The sequence below is a fragment of the Pseudophryne corroboree genome, chromosome 1 (genome assembly GCF_028390025.1).
Source record: "Pseudophryne corroboree isolate aPseCor3 chromosome 1, aPseCor3.hap2, whole genome shotgun sequence".
Taxonomy (NCBI): Eukaryota; Metazoa; Chordata; class Amphibia; order Anura; family Myobatrachidae; genus Pseudophryne; species Pseudophryne corroboree.
Genome location: NC_086444.1, coordinates 823,085,345 through 823,106,616, shown reverse-complemented (window position 1 = coordinate 823,106,616; position 21,272 = coordinate 823,085,345). Strand labels below are relative to the sequence as shown.

The 21,272-nt window shown below is 46.9% G+C and overlaps 1 protein-coding gene across 2 annotated transcripts in view; it reads left to right on the top strand.

Moving 5' to 3' along the window:
* Positions 1-21,272, top strand: part of MRPL1 (mitochondrial ribosomal protein L1) — a 229,224-nt gene that overhangs the window by 166,358 nt on the left and 41,594 nt on the right. For both annotated transcript variants that reach the window (XM_063919596.1, XM_063919593.1), the window contains one exon: positions 8,031-8,131. In XM_063919596.1, coding sequence (XP_063775666.1) covers positions 8,031-8,131 — 101 coding nt within the window. The remainder of the gene's footprint in view (positions 1-8,030; positions 8,132-21,272) is intronic.

Here is a 21,272-nt window from a genome sequence, read left to right as displayed (position 1 = left end):
TGACTGTTGACTATTTTGTTTATCCCCATTAAAATCTGCACTAGCCTGTAGCCCCTACCCCCACTCTTTTTCACAGGGAAGATGGGACTATTGGCTGTGCTGGACGTCCTGACTAGGATGCCCTTCTGTAGCAGCCATTCTATGACAGGGTATACTCTAATTCCACTTCTGGTTTCAGAGGGTACTGAGGGATTTTTGGAGCTATCCTGCCATATTTTATTTGCACAACTACTGGGGCTACATTCGCCATCAATCCAGTGTCCTGTCCATCTTTAGTCCATAGGGAACCCGGTATTTGCGAGATCATTTCCTCTACCTGCGATGGACATGTGTCTAGAACGATAGAGTGCAACATTAGCCTTTGAGGTGTGTCTAACATATCCTGTACTTCCTGTGCATGGTTTTCAGGGATATCTCAAAACACACCCTCAGGGGTACAATATATAACACACCGCATCTTACATAACAAGTCTCTACCAAATAGATTAGTCATAGCCGATGCAACCAACAAGAAAGAATGTTTGGTATGCAAGGGCCCTATCGTAACCTCTGCAGGTCTAGTCAAAGGATACTGCTGCACTTTTCCCATTACTCCCATTGCCGAAAAAGTTTTTCTCGTGGTCGTTATTCCTGTTGAAGAAGTTAATACAGATCTGGCCGCCCCTGTATCTACAAGGAAAGCTTTTCATGTACCAGCTACTATTGACTATGACCTCTGGTTCGTCTCTGAGGTCATTGGTCAACCTCACTGGCTGCAGAATACAGGTGTGACCCCCTTCCTATTGCCTGTATTGTTGGTTTCCCCGGAAGGCTACCATATGTGAGGGAAGTAACTGTGATGGTTGGAGGTCTGCCCATCCCTCCTTGGGGGAAATCTATGTGTCTCCCCCCTATGTGGCTCAAAATCCCTTTTATATGTCCCTTGATCCCGTCTATGTGTTGGGTAGTTTTGTATATGCGGCTCGTGTCTAGGGGCATGTTGTCTCTTCTGTGTACAGTCCCTGGAGAAATGTCCCCTCCCTCCCACAAGTGTAACACCTGTTTACTCTCCTTCTCGGTTTTTCAAATACCTGGGAAATAGGTTGTGTAGTTTGGCCTTCCAGAGCCTGTATACTCACCGTCATCAACCTTTCCCCCTGCTGCTCTTTATGTTGAAGATATTCTTGTCTTGCTCAATAGCAGACTCTCTCAGTGCATCTACAGTGACTCCTCTCCAATTAGGCAAAGAGGTCTGTACCCTGACTTTCAATGCCCCTTTGAGTCCGTCCATTAGCACCGAGACAGCCACCTCCCTGTGGTTCATATCATTCTTTATAAATCTTATCCCAGTGTATTTAGCCATATCTTGTAAAGCTCTATGAAAATATTCGGATGCCAATTCACTTTCTTTGTTTGATAGTGAAAATTTTATTCCATTTTACAACTGTGGGGAAATACAATCCTAGTTGTATATTGATTTGTTTCACGTTCTCCTGATTGTATTCATCAGTCATAGGACTGTCTGTCTCTATCTTACAATCTGTTATAAATTTTTGGGTGTCAATATTAGGGGGTAGGCACGCTCTTAACACTGTCCGCCAATCTTTGTTTGTGGGTTCATGGGCATTACCGAGATTTTAATAAACTTCTGGCACCCGGCTAAATCTCTCCTGGAATCGGGGAATTCTGAAATGATTGACCGCAGTACTGATCTGGTCCACGGGCAATACATTGCAATATTCCTGATGGGGGATACTCCCTGGCTATCAGTTCTCCCATTGGGAACTGCTATTACCCGGACAGGGTGTAACCCAACCACTCCATTCCTATTTGACTCACTGTGGGTAGCTACTGTCTCTGCGTAATGAACAGTCCCATACTTACCAGTGGCCATGATCTCACTTCTCCCTCCTGTGGAAGACACAGCCACTGCTCTTACCGGTTGGGCTGTGCCCGCCTGGGTTTCCTGCATGGTTGCTGCCTGAGAGAGGGCTAGGTTTGTCATCCTCCTCTGAACTATGATCTTGAAAGAACTTAGGACAGGGTACTATTTTCAAGGCTTAGGGTTACTACATGTTACAAATGCATTTTTATCATTTCCTGGTATGTTATTGGTTGTAGCAGCCTTCTCTCCATCGACAAATGACGGTGGTGGTGCACTCGCATTCACATTCCTGTCTGGTTTTGACCTGTGCAAACGAGTTCTCTTTGCGTTTCTCTTTCCTGTTGCCATATGTTTAAACAGTCGTTATGTCTGATCCTCCATTTCTTGGATTTGATCAGACATATTCTATTTCTAACATTTTGCAGCACCTCTGGATCAAAACTACCAACCCTAGGAAATGATGCCCTATCTTCAACAGTCATTCGTGCCCATTCATCACAAAAAGCCTCCGTGTAAGGACCATACTTCCTACACATAATATACTGAGCAGACCCTTTCGGCTTCTGCTCCTCAGCCTGAACCCTGGCTCCTGAATGCCTCTCACGTGCACACTTGGCTCCCATTGTGGACTTTTTAAACACAAGCACTAAGTGGCCAACGCAAGATGACGGTGAAAAGTCCTCTGAGCGCTTTTCACCCACTCTGTCTCCTCTGGACAGTACCACGGTCCACTCTTGTAGTGGTCGTCCCGCGTACCCAGTGAGGACCCTACCAGACCCCTCAGCACTGGAAGTATGACGTATTAACAGCAATAAATGAATACCCGCCTTTTTCAGTGGAGGTAAAAAGCCTGATCTTTTTGGTTTCTTTCCACAGGAATTCCGTTTGGGAAACGTCACCAAGCCTTCCTGTGGCGTCCCACCAGGAATATTTTCTGAGAGAGTCAGCGAAAATTCCTTATCTTTACAAATATACATCTGCGTATGCTAACACAGCGTGTATGATGCCACAATTGTGCGAAATTACGCAAATGGTATCACGTTGCGCCGCGTATCACATACACACACGTGCGGTCCAATCGTACGGATTATAGATACTTGTTATCTATACGCCCTACAGTCATGGGAGTCGAATTCACTAGCTGCGCTCCACAGCCGGAGCGTAACACCAAAAATCACGCTCCTCCGCACGTTTTACCTTTAAAAACACACACACTACGTGCCTCAATACCAATAAATACGTGAGGTCGCTAACCTCCACGCCACCAAGCCTCTGCTTACTCAGTGCCTCACCGACGGGATCCCGCTTTTCGGGGTTCAATCCACTCACACTTACTTTTCAACAACCCACACTTTTAGATTTTCTGTACAGAAAAAAAATCACTCCCTTTGATTAATAACTTGCCCCACTTATAATAAGATTTTGAGTAATCTGTCTAAAATCGGATAGTTACCTGTTAATGTATGTTTTATCCCACCTTAACAATCAATTTCTATTATGCGGCTAACTTCCGCTTGCGTAAATATGCACTCACGTTTCCCGCCTTCTCTGCGTCCACGTGTGTACCCGTGCGTAGCTGTATACGCATCCACGTACTATTGTACTATGACACGTGTATACTTGCATACGCATACGCAAGTGTGCATCGCTGCGTACCTTTGCACGTGGCTTACCACACTCTCTTACCCAACTAATACAACAATAACACTGTACTTGTGTTGTAGCAGTTAGATAAATGCTTCCACGTTCCCTTCAAGCACTGGAAGTTCCCTGCCGGACATCTTCCGCTTCATGCTACCTAAACTTTTAGGCAGAAACGGAGCTTCCCTTATGAAATGCAAATATTTTGCAACTTTTCGTTAACAATAACACTTTATCAATTTTAAACCCTTGGAAAACAGGCAACTTATCCGATTTTGTACAGATCTATAATGACTACTACAATCTATAGCAACAGTGTATGAGAATATATGCAAAATATCTGTACGCTTGTGCGTATTTTCGCGCCAGCAGACCCAAAGAAAAATTTATTTTCTTTGTTGTCCCTCGGTTCGCACCAGCACCTCTGAGACTATACGAGACAGACGTGGTTTAACAACATTAGGTCGTTAAAGCACAAAACAAAATTGTTTTACTTTAGACGCGTCCGCCACCCTTTGTTGTTAGACCAAAGTCTGTAAGGCGCTGCAAGTCCGCGAGTGTGAGGTAAACCGGAAGAGCCCCCAACTGTTAAGTTCGATTAGCTTACAAAGAAGTGCAATACAAACGCAAACTGTGGTTCAAGCCGCTGCGACCTCTAATCATATGCATATAACAGCTATACTGTGTATATAAGTTGCGTATACCAGCCGACACGTTATGCGCACAATATAGCGACATGTGTGGCTGAATACACTTTACCTCAAACAAGAATGGATTGCAACATCAGTAGTTAAAGGTTATGTTGTGGTCCAACGCATCAACAGTATTTACTTAAAAAAAAAAAAATATATATATATATATATATATATATATATATATGTGTGTGTGTGAAAAAATGGGGGCGGAACTCAGTCAGACTTCTTGCAGTGGTAAATAAGTCAGTTTATTGAATCCGACATGTTTCGGGGACTAGCCCCGTCCTCAGGGCCTTAATGATTATATATATATATATGTATGTAAAAAGTACAACGATATACAAAGAAGAGCTACAACCAATAATACATACGTTTAAATCGCGAGCGCTCCTGGATCCAGGACTCAGTCAGTCTTAGCAAGATGACCTTCAGAGAATAGGAGGCCTCTTTTATACAATGTGTCCAAATACAGTACAGTGGGAACTGTAAGCTCTTCTTTCATAGGTCAGAGGGCAAATAATTTACAGTACATGAGGGGTCATAGGTTGGTTTGAATGAATGGGCGATGCTTGGTCCAGGTGTACTTGCAGATGTTCGCCACTGGGTTTCCGCCGAATATCATGAGTACAGTATTACAGCAGTTTGCGAATATTACAGTTCTGCATATATCTATATGCAGAGACATGCGATAAACTGGAAATAGCCACCGGAATGTAGATCACAAAATACTGTACATCTGGATACCAAACACTAAGACTTAATACTGCTCCATCCCCTCACACCATGTAAAGCTGAATAGCTTTGTTTTATCTTTTAAATGTATGTAAGTTGCTGACAATGTGAATGGAGACTATAGGGGAAATTTACTAAGCTCCCGATTTTGACCGAGATGGTGTTTTTTCTTCAAAGTGTCATCTCGGGAATTTATCACGGCAGTGATGAGGGCATTCGTATTTTTTTGGAACTCAAAGAAAAAAAATACGAATGAATACACCATCGGTCAAATACGCCTGTTATTTGGTAGAACTCTGTAATTTACTAAAAAGTATAATTCACAAACACTGCCGGCAATAGCCAAACACTGCCGTGAAACAATACAAATCGTAAAAAAATGCTAAAATAGAACAGACCTGCTTTTTTTTACTGTGTTCTGATAGGCATGCACGGATCCATGAGATGCGTGCATGTTTATCAGTGGGAAGGGGTGGGAAAGTGTTAAATTTGCAGGAAAAAAATGCGTGGGGTCCCCCCTCCTAAGCAAAACCAGCCTCGGGCTCTTTGAGCCGGTCCTGGTTGAAAAAATATGGGGGGAAAAATGACACGGGTTCCCCCATATTTAATCACGATTTACGAATTACGACTAATTTAATTTAATTATACTCACATAATCCAGTGTAGATCTTTGCGGACAGCGGTTGACCGAAAGTAACCTCACCGCTGTCCGCAAAGTTCCCACCATCGGTTACAATGGAGCGCATAGGCGCTACATTGTATCACTGCCGTGTGCTGCCTGACAGACACTACAGGAGCACACAGCCAATCAGGAGGGTGCCACGATGTGGCGCTCCTTGATTGGCTGAAGGAACCCTCTTAGACAGGAGTCAGGGGGGGGTCCTGGCAGTCGGGGAAAGGGGTCCCATGTGAAAACATGGGGCCCCTTTCAGTGCGTGGTCGGGTGTTCGTTTTTTTATTTTGCAAAGTACGTGGATTATACAAAGAACAGAAGAGGACCGATCTACACTGGATTATGTGAGTTTAATTTTTCCAACAGGTACCCCATGGATTCTACATGGAGAAGAGGACCGACCCTCGTGTGAACATAGGTAAGTATGTATGTTTGGCGGTGTGCATGTATGTAATAAACTTATACTTTCAAGGTGTGTGTCTCCTGTTTTTATTGGGGTATTTTTTTTAGTAGTAGTACAACAGGTACCAGCGGGCCCGGTTTTCCACCGCATGCTGGTACTTGTGGTTCTCCAAGTACCAGCTTGCGGGGGAGGCTTGCTGGGACTTGTAGTACTGCTACTAAAAACAATATTCACCTCTTTACAAAAAGGCTATCAGCCCCCATCCGCCGCCCTTGGATGGGGGGGACAGCCTCGGGCTTCACCCCTGGCCCTTGGGTGGCTGGAGGGGGGGGGACCCCTTGATTTTAAGGGGTTCCCACTCCTCCAGGGTACCCCGGCCAGGGGTGACTAGTTGGGTATGTAATGCCAGGGCCGCAGGGACCAATATAAAAGTGTCCCCCGACTGTGGCATTATGTACCTGGCTAGTGGAGCCCAGTGCTGGTTTAAAAAATACGGGGGACCCCTACGCTTTTTGTCCCCCGTATTTTTGGAACCAGTACCAGGCGCAGAGCCTGGTGCTGGTTGATTAAATATGGGGGAACCCCTGTCATCTTTTCCCCCATATTTTTTCAACCAGGACCGGCTCAAAGAGCCCGAGGCTAATTTTGTTTAGGAGGGGGGACCCCACGCATTTTTATTTTTAACAATGTTTTTTTTTTTTACGAAAGGTGCACAATGAAGCCCAGCATGGATCTCACAGATCCGGCCGAGATTCATTGTGTTAATGTCGGCAGTGTTTTACAATTCACTCCCGTAAAACACTGCCAAAAAATACGAATGACATCGACATCGGAAAATACGAAAATGCAGAATACGACAGCTTAGTAAATTAGTCGTAATAAATTCAAAAAGTTGCTATTTTACACTTTCGATGTCATTCGTGTTTGAACTTTAACCTCTTTCGGAAAAATACGAATTTTAGTAAATATACCCCTATGAATTATGCATTGTATAAATAAAGTATTGAATATGTCTTTGTGGCTCTTCTGTACGAATGCGTTTGCTACCGTATATACTCTTGCCACACGTTAATACGCAAGGCCTGGGTACATAGCATGCGTGTATGCGTACGCACGGCGGCTACATTGTAGCATTGTACAAAAAAGCAGCGGGTGCTACATTGTAGCACTTTGTGTGTAGATTCATAGACTCTGGGTTATTCAGTATTGTTAGCAAACCAAAAAAGCACATTAATGGGTAAAACCTGTTCCACTGCCGGTGGGGCAGATGTAACATATGCAGAGAGTTTTTGATTTGGTTGTGTTATATTGTTTCTGTTCATGGTAAATACTGACTGCTTTATTTTTACACTGCACTTTTGATTTCAGTTTGACCAACCCAAATCTAACTTTCTCTGCACATGTTACATCTGCCCCCACCTGCAGTGCACATGGTTTTGCCCATTAGTGTGCTTTTTTGGTTTGATAACAACTCTGAATAACCCCCTCAGTCGCTCACAATGTTGCATATCAAATTAATCAGCACAGTCTCCTGATGCATCCTAGCAATATTGCGTTGTGACTAAAACACATTTTTTGGGCAAAAATACTGCCGGCACTAGCAGAGTCTCGCAGGAGAGGGGATGTTTGACGCGATTGCAGCACTGATATATGAGGACACATCTGTAGCTAATATAGGACAAAAGCAAATATAGGACAATTTTTAGTATAAAAATACTAAGGTTGGCATTACGTTGCTGCAACAACTCTCCACCCTTGCTTCAGGTCTGGACATGGAAGCATTGGAGGCCTAGCACTGTACAAATATAATTAAAGACCAAATTGTTTGAGGAGATGTTTTGACCGTTTACTTTCACCGTTACCCAACTGAAGGAGCCTTAATATCTGGAACAGTCCAATGGATTGGGCAATCACAGAATATAATTATTTTTTTTTGCAAAATAAACTTGTAAAGATTCCTGGATCTAAATTCCTCCATCTTGTCTCCAATAAATCTTACCCCTCCTCCCTTCTTTCTTTTAGGTTCAGTGGGTTATGACATTGTCAACATGATGAAGCTGTTTCAAACCTGCTATGAGTATTTAGTAGAAAACGAATGTTTTGTGAAGCTTAAAATAGCAACGGTAAGTACAAAAGATTCCTGCATCCCCATTTCCATATGCCCATTTCCTGATGATAAGTAATATCAGCACGTGATCAAGCAGCTGCTTCCTACACAAAGTTTTATGATCCCAAATTACATGCCAAACATTTGTGGTGATCAGATATGTGCTGGATTAGTGCACAGAATTTGCTAATAACAGCTTTTGATATGCAGGAGAAATATCCAGGACTCTCCGGATGTCGTTGCTATCCTTATAAAAGCTATTACAATAGCTCCTTACAGAGTTTATATGTACTATTCTGATACTCTGAATCTGTGATGTGCTGTGATTCTGCCATGAATTGAATTTCGTATTAACTGAAAGATGTGTTTCACACATGAGATACTGAGCCAAATGTATGAACATATGAAGAGCCCTATTTCTGCAGGGCTTATTAATGCTATGCCCAGTATATAAGGAGGATGGCTGGGTTACTGCACTCTAGATAAGGCTTTTCTTATTTATTGCTCTTGTGTCTGTTACACACTGGTCTCTGGTTGGGTTCCATATTGTATACTGGTCTAAATAACATTCTGTGCATAATTTATGTCTCTTTTAACCACTTGCCTGGCATGGTCGCATCAGATGCGACCATGCCTGCAAGTGCTCTATCTGACCTGGTCGCACAGGATGCGACCAGTCAGATAGAGAGTGTTAGCAGCGGCAGGGAAGAGAAACTTCCCTCCGCTGCTGCTGTCAGAGGGACCCCTGACAACGAGCAGGTAATTTAAAAGTAATTAGAAGCCTTACTGTAGGGCTTAATGTGTAATGGGCATTGCGGTGTGTGGCATAATGTATCACGGACAATGCGGTGTGTGTCATAATGTGTCACAGGCATGACTGTGTGTGGTGTACTGTATCACAGGCATTGTATGTGCTATAATGTCTTGCCCATTGCAGTGTGTGGCATAATGTATAACAGGCGTTGCGATGCGTGGCATGATGTGTCACAGGCATAACGGTGTGTGGCATAATGTGTCGGGGGCATTATGGTGTGTGGCATACTGTGTAATGGGCATGATTGTGTGTGGCATAATGTCTAAGGGCCATTTCAGTATGTGGCGTAATGTAGTGTTCACTCTAGGAGTGAAAAGGGGCAGGGCGCCGGACTCAGGGGGGCACATGTGGCGCGCGTGCCCGAAATGGGGGCGCGGCCACGCAAATTAGGCGGTGCGGTGCGGCCCACAGACGCTACTATAGAGAGCGTCTGTGGCCGGCGACGTCACTGTTGGGGGCGTGCCCAGCACCTCCGTCGGTGCTGGGCTTCCCCCAGCCCTCTCCCAATGCGTGAATGGATGCCGCGCGCATGCGCACGGCATCTATACACGCCGGGAGGGCAGGGAGCGGGCGGCTGTTCTAGCAGGGCGCCGCAAAAGGGGCAGGGCGGGTTTTGCCTGTTAAAAAACGGGCAGGGCGCGGCGCCCTGCTAAAACAGCCTAGAGTGAACACTACGTAATGTATACTGGGCATTACTATAAGGAGGATAAATGACAAATAATGTAAGGGGCATGAATCAGGATTATTTTTTTTCCTGTGGTGGCCAACGTCTGGATGTGCAGGTTGCAAAACTGGGGTATAAGGTAGTATTTTCCTGCACTGCCACGCCCCTTTATGCAAAGCCACACCCATTCCAGCAAGGCCACACACCCTTTTGCGTCACGCGCATATTCATCACTTTACTAGTGGCAGTTATGGGTGGGGGGTCGCTAGAGAAGGTTTTGGCTTGGGGGAGAAAAATGTTTAGTTACGCCCCTGCATAAACATACGTCAGTACATTCACAACACACTGTACAATCTTTGGCAACTATTGTTTGGTATAGGACAATCCAAATAGAATAGTTTATCTTAACCTGTAGTATATGACCATTCAAGGCTCTATAGAGCCTGTTCATTTTTAAGAATTAGAATTTGAAGAATGCTTTATATATGATCCAAATTCATATTACAGTATATTGTAAGTTTGTAAGTATCATTGCTTCTCATAATACAGTACAAATGGAACATTGATTTCTCTAACGTCCTAAGTGGATGCTGGGGACTCCGTAAGTTAGATTTTTGTGCCCGAACGAGAAGGGTGCAATCTAGGTGGCTCTCCTGAGCTGCTTAGTGAAAAGTTTAGTTTTAGTTTTTTTATTTTCAGTGAGACCTGCTGGCAACAGGCTCACTGCACCGAGGGACTAAGGGGAGAAGAAGCGAACTCACCTGCGTGCAGAGTGGATTGGGCTTCTTAGGCTACTGGACATTAGCTCCAGAGGGACGATCACAGGCCCAGCCATGGATGGGTCCCAGAGCCGCGCCGCCGGCCCCCTTACAGAGCCAGAAGACTGAAGAGGTCCGGAAAATCGGCGGCAGAAGACGTCCTGTCTTCAATAAGGTAGCGCACAGCACCGCAGCTGTGCGCCATTGCTCTCAGCACACTTCACACTCCGGTCACTGAGGGTGCAGGGCGCTGGGGGGGGGCGCCCTGAGACGCAATATAAACACCTTAGATGGCTAAAAAGACATCACATATAGCTCCTGGGCTATATGGATGCATTTAACCCCTGCCAGAATTCACAGAAAAACGGGAGATAAGGCCGCCGAGAAGGGGGCGGAGCCTATCTCCTCAGCACACTGGCGCCATTTTCCCTCACAGCTCCGTTGGAGGGAAGCTCCCTGGCTGTCCCCTGCAGTCACTACACTACAGAAAGGGTTAAAAAAGAGAGGGGGGCACTAAATTAGGCGCAGTATTAAAGATACAGCAGCTATAAGGGGAAAAACACTTATATAAGGTTATCCCTGTATATATATATAGCGCTCTGGTGTGTGCTGGCAAACTCTCCCTCTGTCACCCCAAAGGGCTAGTGGGGTCCTGTCCTCTATCAGAGCATTCCCTGTGTGTGTGCTGTGTGTCGGTACGTTTGTGTCGACATGTATGAGGAGAAAAATGATGTGGAGACGGAGCAGATTGCCTGTAATAGTGATGTCACCCCCTAGGGGATCGACACCTGAGTGGATGAACTGTTGGAAGGAATTACGTGACAGTGTCAGCTCTGTATAAAAGACAGTGGTTGACATGAGACAGCCGGCTACTCAGCTTGTGCCTGTCCAGACGTCTCATAGGCCGTCAGGGGCTCTAAAGCGCCCGTTACCTCAGATGGCAGATATAGACGCCGACACGGATACTGACTCCAGTGTCGACGGTGAAGAGACAAATGCGACTTCCAGTAGGGCCACACGTTACATGATTGAGGCAATGAAAAATGTTTTACACATTTCTGATAATACGAGTACCACCAAAAAGGGGTATTATTTTCGGTGAGGAAAAACTACCTGTAGTTTTCCTGAATCTGAGAAAGTAAATGAGGTGTGTGATGATGCGTGGGTTTCCCCCGATAACAACTGATAATTTCTAAAATGTTATTGGCATTATATCCTTTCCCGCCAGAGGTTAGGGTGTGTTGGGAAACATCCCCTAGGGTGGATAAAGCGCTCACACGCTTGTAAGAACAAGGGCTCTACCCTGTCCTGAGATGGCCGCCCTTAAGGATCCTGCTGATAGAAAGCAGGAGGGTATCCTAAAATGTATTTACACACATACTGGTGTTATACTGCGACCAGCAATCGCCTCAGCCTGGATGTGCAGTGCTGGGTTGGTGTGGTCGGATTCCCTGACTGAAAATATTGATACCCTAGATAGGGACAGTATATTATTGCCTATAGAGCATTTAAAAGATGCATTTCTATATATGCGTGATGCACAGCGGAATATTTGCCGACTGGCATCAAGTCTAAGTGCGTTGTCCATTTCTGCCAGTAGAGGGTTATGGACACGACAGTGGTCATGTGATGCGGATTCCAAACGGCATTTGGAAGTATTGCCTTATTAAAGGGAGGAGTTATTTGGGGTCGGTCTTTCAGACCTGGTGGCCACGGCAACAGCTGGGAAATCCACGTTTGTTCTCCAGGTCACCTCTCAACATAAGAAGACTCCGTATTATCAGGCGCAGTCTTTTCGTGGGCAAGCGGGCAAAAGGTTCCTCATTTCTGCCCCGTGACAGAGGGAGAGGAAAAAGGCTGCAGAAATCAGCCAGTTCCCAGGAACAGAAGCCCTCTCCCGCCTCTGCCAAGCCCTCAGTATGACGCTGGGGCTTTACAAGCAGAATCAGGCACGGTGGGGGCCCGTCTCAATGAATTTCAGCGCGCAGTGGGCTCACTCGCAAGTAGACCCCTGGATCCTTCAAGGGATATCTCAGGGGTACAAATTGGAATTCGAGACGTCTCCCCCTCGCCGTTTCCTAAAGTCGGCTTTACCGATGTCTCCCTCTGACAGGGAGGCAGTTTTGGAAGCCATTCACGAGCTGTATTCCCAGCAGGTGATAATCAAGGTACCCCTCCTGCAACAGGGAACGGGGTATTATTCCACACTGTGGTGGTACCGAAGCCGGACGGCGCGGTGAGACCGATTCTAAATCTAAAATCTTGAACACTTACATACGGAGGTTCAAATTCAAGATTCAGTCACTCAGAGCAGTGATTGCGAACCTGGAAGAAGGGGACTACATGATGTCTCGGGACATCAAGGATGCTTACCTTCATGTCCCAATTTACCCTTCTCACCAAGGGTACCTCAGGTTTGTGGTACAGAACTGTCACTATCAGTTTCAGACGCTGCCGTATGGATGGTCCGCGGCACCCCGGGTCTTTACCAAGGTAATGGCCGAAATGATGATACTCTTTCGAAGGAAGGGAATTTTAGTTATCCCTTACTTGGACGATTCCCTGATAAGGGTAAGATCCAGGGAACAGTTGGAGGTCGGTGTAGCACTATCTCAGGTAGTGTTGCGGCAGCACGATTGGATTCTCAATATTCCAAAATCGCAGCTGATTCCGACGACTCATCTTCTGTTCCTAGGGGATGATCCTGGACACAGTCCAGAAAAAGGTGTTTCTCCCGGAGGAGAAAGTCAGGGAGTTATCCGAGCTAGTCGGAAACCTCCTATAACCGAGCCAAGTCTCAGTACATCAATGAAAGGGTTCTGGGAAAAATGGTGGCTTCCTACGAAGCAATCCCATTCGGCAGATTCCACGCAAGAACTTTCCAGTGGGACCTGCTGGACAAATGGTCCGGGTCGCATCTTCAGATGCATCAGCGGATAACCCTGTCACCAAGGACAAGGGTGTCTCTCCTGTGGTTGTTGCAGTGTGCTCATCTTCTAGAGGGCCGCAGATTCGGCATTCAGGACTGGGTCCTGGTGACCACGGATGCCAGCCTGCGAGGCTGGGGGGGCAGTCACACAGGGAAGGAATTTCCAGGGCTTATGGTCAAGCCTGGAGACATCACTTCACATAAAGATCCTGAAGCTAAGGGCCATTTACAATGCTCTAAGCTTAGCAAGACCTCTGCTTCAAGGTCAGCCGGGGTTGATCCAGTCGGACAACATCACGGCAGTCACCCACGTAAACAGACAGGGTGGCACAAGAAGCAGGAGGGCAATGGCAGAAGCTGCAAGGATTCTTCGCTGGGCGGAAAATCATGTGATAGCACTGTCAGCAGTATTCATTCCGGGAGTGGACAACTGGGAAGCAGACTTCCTCAGCAGATACGACCTCCACCCGGGAGAGTGGGGACTTCACCCAGAAGTCTTCCACATGATTATAAACCGTTGGGAAAAACTCGACAGGTATTGCGCCAGGTCAAGGGACCCTCAGGCAATAGCTGTAGACGCTCTGGTAACACCATGGGTGTACCAGTCAGTGTATGTGTTCCCTCCTCTGCCATCTCATACCCAAGGTACTGAGAATTATAAGATGGAGAGGAGTAAGCACTGTATTAGTGGCTCCGGATTGGCTAAGAAGGACTTGGTAACCGGAACTTCAAGAGATGCTCACGGAGAATCCGTGGCCTCTACCTCTAAGAAGGGACCTGCTGCAGCAAGGACCCTGTCTGTTCCAAGACTTACCGCGACTGCGTTTGACGGCATGGCGGTTGAGCGCCTGATCCTGAAGAAAAAAGGCATTCCGGATGAAGTCATCCCTATCCTGATCAAAGCCAGGAAGGATGTAACTGAAAAACATTATCACCGCATTTGGCGAAAATATGTTGCGTGGTGCGAGGCCAGTAAGGCCCGACGGAGGAAATTCAAATGGGTCGATTACTACATTTCCTGCAAACAGGAGTGTCTATGGGCCTGAAATTGGGGTCCATTAAGGTTCAAATTTCGGCCCTGTCAATTTTCTTCCAAAAAGAACTAGCTTCAGTCCCTGAAGTTCAGACGTTTGTAAAAGGGGTACTGCATATACAGCCTCCTTTTGTGCCTCCAGTGGCACCCTGGGATCTCAATGTAGTTTTTTGGGTTCCAAAAGTCACATTGGTTTGAACCACTTAAATCTGTGGAGTTAAAATATCTCACATGGAAAGTGGTCATGCTGTTGGCCCTGGCCTGTGCCAGGTGCGCGTCAGAATTGGCGGCTTTATCCTGTAAAAGCCCTTATCTGATTTTCCATTCGGACAGGGCGGAATTGAGGACTCGTCCTCAGTTTCTCCCTAAGATGGTTTCAGCGTTTCACCTGAACCAACCTATGGTGGAGCCTGCGGCTACTAGGGACTTGGAGGACTCCAAGTTGCTAGACGTTGTCAGGCCCCTGAAAATATATGTTTCCAGGACGGCTGGAGTCAGAAAATCTGACTCGCTGTTATCCTGTATGCACCCAACAAGCTGGGTGCTCCTGCTTCTAAGCAGACTATTGCTCGCTGGATTTGTAGTACAATTCAGCTTGCACATTCTGTGGCAGGCCTGCCACAGCCAAAATCTGTAAATGCCCATTCCACAAGGAAGGTGGGCTCATCTTGGGCGGCTGCCCGAGGGGTCTCGGCTTTACAACTTTGCCGAGCAGCTACTTGGTCAGGGGCAAACACATTTGCTAAATTCTACAAATTTGATACCCTGGCTGAGGAGGACCTGGAGTTCTCTCATTCGGTGCTGCAGAGTCATCCGCACTCTCCCGCCCGTTTGGGAGCTTTGGTATAATCCCCATGGTCCTTACGGAGTCCCCAGCATCCACTTAGGACGTTAGAGAAAATAAGAATTTACTTACCGATAATTCTATTTCTCATAGTCCGTAGAGGATGCTGGGCGCCCATCCCAAGTGCGGATTGTCTGCAATACTTGTACATAGTTATTGTTACAAAAATCGGGTTATTATTGTTGTGAGCCATCTTTTCAGAGGCTCCTCTGTTATCATGCTGTTAACTGGGTTCTGATCACAGGTTGTACGGTGTGATTGGTGTGGCTGGTATGAGTCTTACCCGGGATTCAAAATCCTTCCTTATTGTGTACGCTCGTCCGGGCACAGTATCCTAACTGAGGCTTGGAGGAGGGTCATAGGGGGAGGAGCCAGTGCACACCAGCTAGTCCTAAAGCTTTTACTTTTGTGCCCAGTCTCCTGCGGAGCCGCTATCCCCCATGGTCCTTACGGAGTCCCCAGCATCCACTACGGACTATGAGAAATAGAATTATCGGTAAGTAAATTCTTATTTTTTAATCCTTTTCTTGCTTTCCATCCATTATGCAAACGTGGCCATTGGTAATGGGAGTATAAATAAAATGAGGCAACAGGAGTTCAGCTCTAGGAGTCTTGAGTACTTCTCAACACAAAGCTTAGCCTTGTATGACAAAGTGAATTATTACAATCTTGATTCAGTTTGCTGTTATTTGCAGTGTGTGTTAAATGTTTTAGCATTTGTTCATCTCAAAATCTATTGAGTGCATATTGCATGTCAATCTCCACTGAACATATTAATCTTATTCTCTAAAACTGTACCAAATCTTTTTTCTCCTGCACATCTAAGAAATTATTTATTTAGTCCATTATCAACTGTAACTTCAAGTATGTGATTTATCTACTGCATTGCTCACGTAACCTCTATTACATAGGCCATGCTACGTATTCTTTGAAGTTGAGGTTCATGGAGCATTGAAGGAACATTAGTAACCAATGTAGTAACCACAGTGTCCCAAGACATTTTTCTAAACATGCTAGGTATCCTGTAGGTTTACAGTTGGTGGGTTTGGAGCATATACCTGTTACCAGTAGAGGTGGTGACCAGAAGCTGTCTGGATTCTGAACATTCAGGGGAAGATATACTAAGCAGTGAAAAGAGTGGAGAATTTGCCAGTGGCAACCAATCAGCATTGGAGTAACATTTATAATTTGCATGCTATAAAATTATACAGAGCAGCTGCTTGGTTACCACGGGCAACTTCTCCACTGGCTCACTTCTCCACTCTTTCCACTGCTTAGTACATCTCCCTCTCATTCTCTTAAAACTCAAGGACTGAATGAAACTATAGATTTGGAATTTATTTAATAAATGGATCTCTGCCAGTCTCCTTCTCTTTGGCTTTGGTTCTCTAGCTAGATCTCTCCCTTCCCTTAACCCATATCAGTTATGGTTATCCCCGTTTCTCTTACGTCCTAGAGGATGCTGGGGTCCACATTAGTACCATGGGGTATAGACAGGTTCACTAGGAGCCATTGGCACTTTAAGAGTTTGAGAGTGTGGGCTGACTCCTCCCTCTATGCCCCTCCTACCAGACTCAGTTTAGAAAATGTGCCCGGAGGAGCCAGTCACAGCTAGGGGAAATCTCCAGAGCTTTCTTAGTAAAAGTTTATTTTAGAGTTTATTATTTTACAGGGAGGCTGCTGGCAACAGCCTCCCTTCTTCGTGGGACTAAGGGGGAGAGTAGTGTCCACCCTGCGGGCTCTGAGCCACTTTCTCCGCCGACAGAACACTGAGCTCCTGAGGGGATCGACCGTTCTCCGCGACAGGGGATCGCTCTCCCCGACAGCATGCCGCCACCCCCTTACAGAGTCACAAGATGGCAAGATATGGCGGCACAAGGGTAGGAGTGCAGCTCTGAACGGCTGCGCTCCGGGAAGGCTCAGCGGCACATGGTGTTGGCGCTATGAGGGGCATCCTGAGCCAGCGTCTAAATACCCTCAACTGTTCACAGACATTAACCGGAGACTGAATCCCCAGGCTAGCGTCAGAATCCGCAGTACATAGATGCTAACCGGAGACTGAATCCCCCGGCTAGCAACGGAATCCTCAGGCCAGTATAAAGAATTTGTGCGGGAAGACGTGCCATCTTCAAGGGGCGGAGCTTCTCAGAGCGAACCCAGCAGCGCTCAGCGCCATTCTCCTGCCTGCAGTTCCTGTACACAGGGAGCTGTCCCTCCAAGCAACTTCAGCTATCCTGAGTGGTACCAGGGGGTTGTAGAAGGGGGAGGGGGAAGGCTGTGTGAAATCTGTGTAGTTTATTAAGGTACACAGATGGCGATGGTAATTTTATTTGTTCTACCTCAGAAAGCGCTGTGTGTGGCTTGGCTCCAATCTCTGTTTCTCTCTATGCCATTCTTGGGGGGGGGGGGGGAGCTGTGACTGACAATTCCCTGTGTGTGTATGTGGGTGTTAATACCTTCCGTAGCCATGTCTAGGGCCTCGGTGTCATATGCTGCTGAAGATGTTTCCTCTCAGGAGGAATCCATTTCATGTACACAGAAATGTAATCACGGTGCTGAGCCAGCGTCTAAGTACCCTAACTGGTCACAGTCGCTAACCGGAGACTGAATCCCCTGGCTAGCGACAGAATCCTCATTACACAGATGCTAACCGGAGACTGAATTCCCAGACTAGCGATGGAATTCTCAGGCCAGTATAAAGAAGTTGGGCGGGAAGACGTGCCATCTTCGGAGGGCGGAGCTTCTCTTCAGTGCGGACCCAGTAGAGTTCAGCGCCATTTTCCTGCTTGCAGCTCTTATTCCACAGACTGCAGATGGTGATGGGGACGTGCTGGGGGGGAGGCACCCCTTGCAGGGGGTGCTGCTCATGATTGAGGCCATTAGAGATGTGTTAAATATCGCTGACATGTCGCCTGAGCAGGTTGAGGAGGCTTACTTCACTGACCATAAGAAAGCCTCGCTAACCTTCGCCGCGTTGAAAGAACCGGCTGATCGCAAGATTGACACTACGCTCAAATCCGTATACACTGCTTCGGGGGCGATACTACGGCCTACCATTGCCTGTGCATGGATTTCTAAAGCTATAGTAAAGTGGTCAGGCACGTTGCTTGAGAAATTGGTTACAATGGATAAAAGTGACGTTGAATTGTTCTTACGTAACATACAGGATTCTGCGGGATTTACGGTGGAATCCATGAAAGGCCTGGGTTTGATGGCTGCAGGAATATCCTCGTTGTCTGTCTCAGCTCGTAGAGGACTCTGGCTGCGCCAATGGTCTGTCGACACTGAATCCAGGAGAGGCGTGGACAACCTAACCTACACAGGTCAGGCTCTATTTGGGGGAAGCGCTAGATGTGTGGATTTCCACGGCAACTGCGAGTAAGTCACTCTTTCTTCCGTCCACTGCGCCTGCTACGAAGATACCTTTATCTTCAGCTGCATCAGTCCTTTCGGACTGCCAAAGCATGAAAGGCTAAGCCGTCCAACACCTTCTTTAGAGGAGGTGGGCCAAAATCCAAGAAACCTGCTGCGCGGTTTCTCAGGAACTGAAACCTACTTCAGGTGCGCCTACGACCTCAGCATGACGGTGGACCGCGCGGTCTGGAGGTGGGGCCGGTGGGGGCGATACTCAGGCATTTCAGTCGCCTCTGGGTGTCGTCCGGCCTGGATCCCTGGGTGCAAGATATTGTGTCCCAGGGGTACAGGCTGGAATTTCAAGATCTCCCTCCTCACCGATTCTTCAAATCAGGTTTGTCAGCTCTGCTGGCAGACAGGGCTATCCTACAGGAAGCCATCCAGAAGTTGGTGGAGGCACAAGTTATTGTACCGGTTCCACCCCATGTGCACAACAAAGGGTACTATTCAAACCTTTTCGTGGTACCGAAACCGGATGGTTCGGTCAGGCCCATTCTGAACTTGAACTCCCTCAGAAAGGGGTTTACTGATTTTAAGTTCAAAATGGAGTCTCTAAGGGCAGTGATATAAGGTCTGGAGGAGGGGGAATTCCTGATATCCCTGGATATCAAAGATGCGTACCTCCACATTTCGATTTGGCTGCCGCATCAAGCTTATCTACAATTCGCACTGTTGAACTGTCATTTTCAGTTCCAGGCCCTGCCATTCGTCCTCTCCATTGCACCGAGGGTATTCACCAAGGTGATGGCGGAAATGATGGTTCTCCACAGACAAGGGGTGAACATAATTCCATATCTGGACGATCTGCTGATAAGGGCATCGTCCAAGGAGAAGCTGTTGCGGTCCATAGCTCTCACAACCCAGCTTCTCAGGGATCATGGTTGGATCCTGAATCTTCCAAAATCACATTTGGAACCAACCAGGAGGTTGTCCTTTCTGGGAATGATCCTCGACACAGAGGTGCAGAGGGTGTTCCTTCCAGAGGACAAAGCTTTGGTGATTCAAGCAATGGTCCGGGATGTCTTGAAGCCAGCTCGGGTGTCGATTCATCAGTGCATTCGCCTTCTGGGGAAGATGGTGGCCTCTTACGAGGCGCTGCAGTACGGGAGGTTTCATGCTCTGTCCTTCCAAATGGATCTCCTGGACAAGTGGTCGGGATCCCATCTTCACATGCATCAGAGAATACGTCTGTCACCAAAGGCCAGGATTTCGCTCCTCTGGTGGCCGCAATTACTTCACCTTCTGGAGGGCCGCAGGTTCGGGATTTAGGACTGGATCCTTCTAACCACGGATGCAAGTCTCCAGAGCTGGGACGCGGTCGCTCAAGTCTGGAAGCTGGCCTGCCGATAGACAGAACAGGAGTTCAGGCAATCCTCATTGCTCCGGACTGGCCAAGAAGGGCTTGGTACGCAGATCTTCTGGATCTACTGCTAGAAGAGCCGAGGCCTCTTCCTCTTCGGGAGGACCTGCTGCAGCAGGGGCCGTTCGCCTATCAAGACTTACCACAGCTATGTTTGACGGCATGGAGGTTGAACGCTAGATACTAGCTCGGAAGGTAATTTCCGAGCAAGGTTTTTCCTACCCTGATACAGGCAGGGAAAGGAGTAACGTCAAAACATTACTATCGTATTTGGAAAAAATATATATCTTGTGTGAGTCCAAGAAGTTTCCTGCGGTGGAGTTTCAACTGGGACGTTTTCTCCTCTTCCTGCAAGCAGGTGTGGATATGGGACTTAGGTGAAAATCCATAAAGGTTCAGATTTCGGCCCTATCCATTTTCTTCCAAAAACAGTTGGCTTCCCTCCCTGAGGTTCAGACTTTTTTGAAGGTAGTTCTGCACGTCCAACCTCCTACGGCGCCCTGGGTTCTCAACGTTGTGTTACAGTTCCTCCAGTCGGACTGGTTTGAGCCTCTACAGGAGATTGAGGTCAAGTTTCTCACGTAGAAGGCTGTCACTTGGCCTTAGCTAGACGTGTGTCGGAGTTGGAGCTTTGTCATGTAAAAGCCCATACTTGATCTTCCATGAAGATAGAGCTGAGCTTCAGACACGTCAGCAGTTTCTTCCGAAGGTTGTGTCGGCATTTCATATTAACCACTCTATTGTGGTGCCAGTTGCGACTGACTCCTCAATTTCATCAAAGTCCTTAGATGTTGTAAGGGCTCTAAAGATCTATGTGAAGAGGACTGCTCGCCACAGAAAATCGGACTCTATTGGTCCTGTATGGTTCCAAGGAAATTGGGTGTCCTACTTCTAAGCTGGCGAACTCTCGCTGGATCAGGTTCACTATCCAGCATGCGTATTCTGCACCAGGCTTGCCGTGTCCTACGTCTGTTAAGGCCCACCCTACTCGTAAGGTGGGTTCTTCTTGGGCGGCTGCCGGGGTGTGTCTGCTTTACAACTCTGCTTAGCAATTACTTGGTCTGGGTCGAACACGTTCGCAAAGTTCTACAGATTCGATACTTTGGCCTCTGAGGACCTAAAGTTTGGTCAATTGGTTCTGCAGGAGTCTCTGCGCTCTCCCTCCCATTCTGGTAGCTTTGGTACATCCCCATGGTACTAATGTGGACCCCAGCATCCAGTAGGACGTAAGAGAAAATAGGATTTTAATTACCTACCGGTAAATCCTTTTCTTGTAGTCCGTAGATGATGCTGGGTGCCCGTCCAGCGCTTCGTGATCCTGCAGTGGTTATTTAGTTCAGT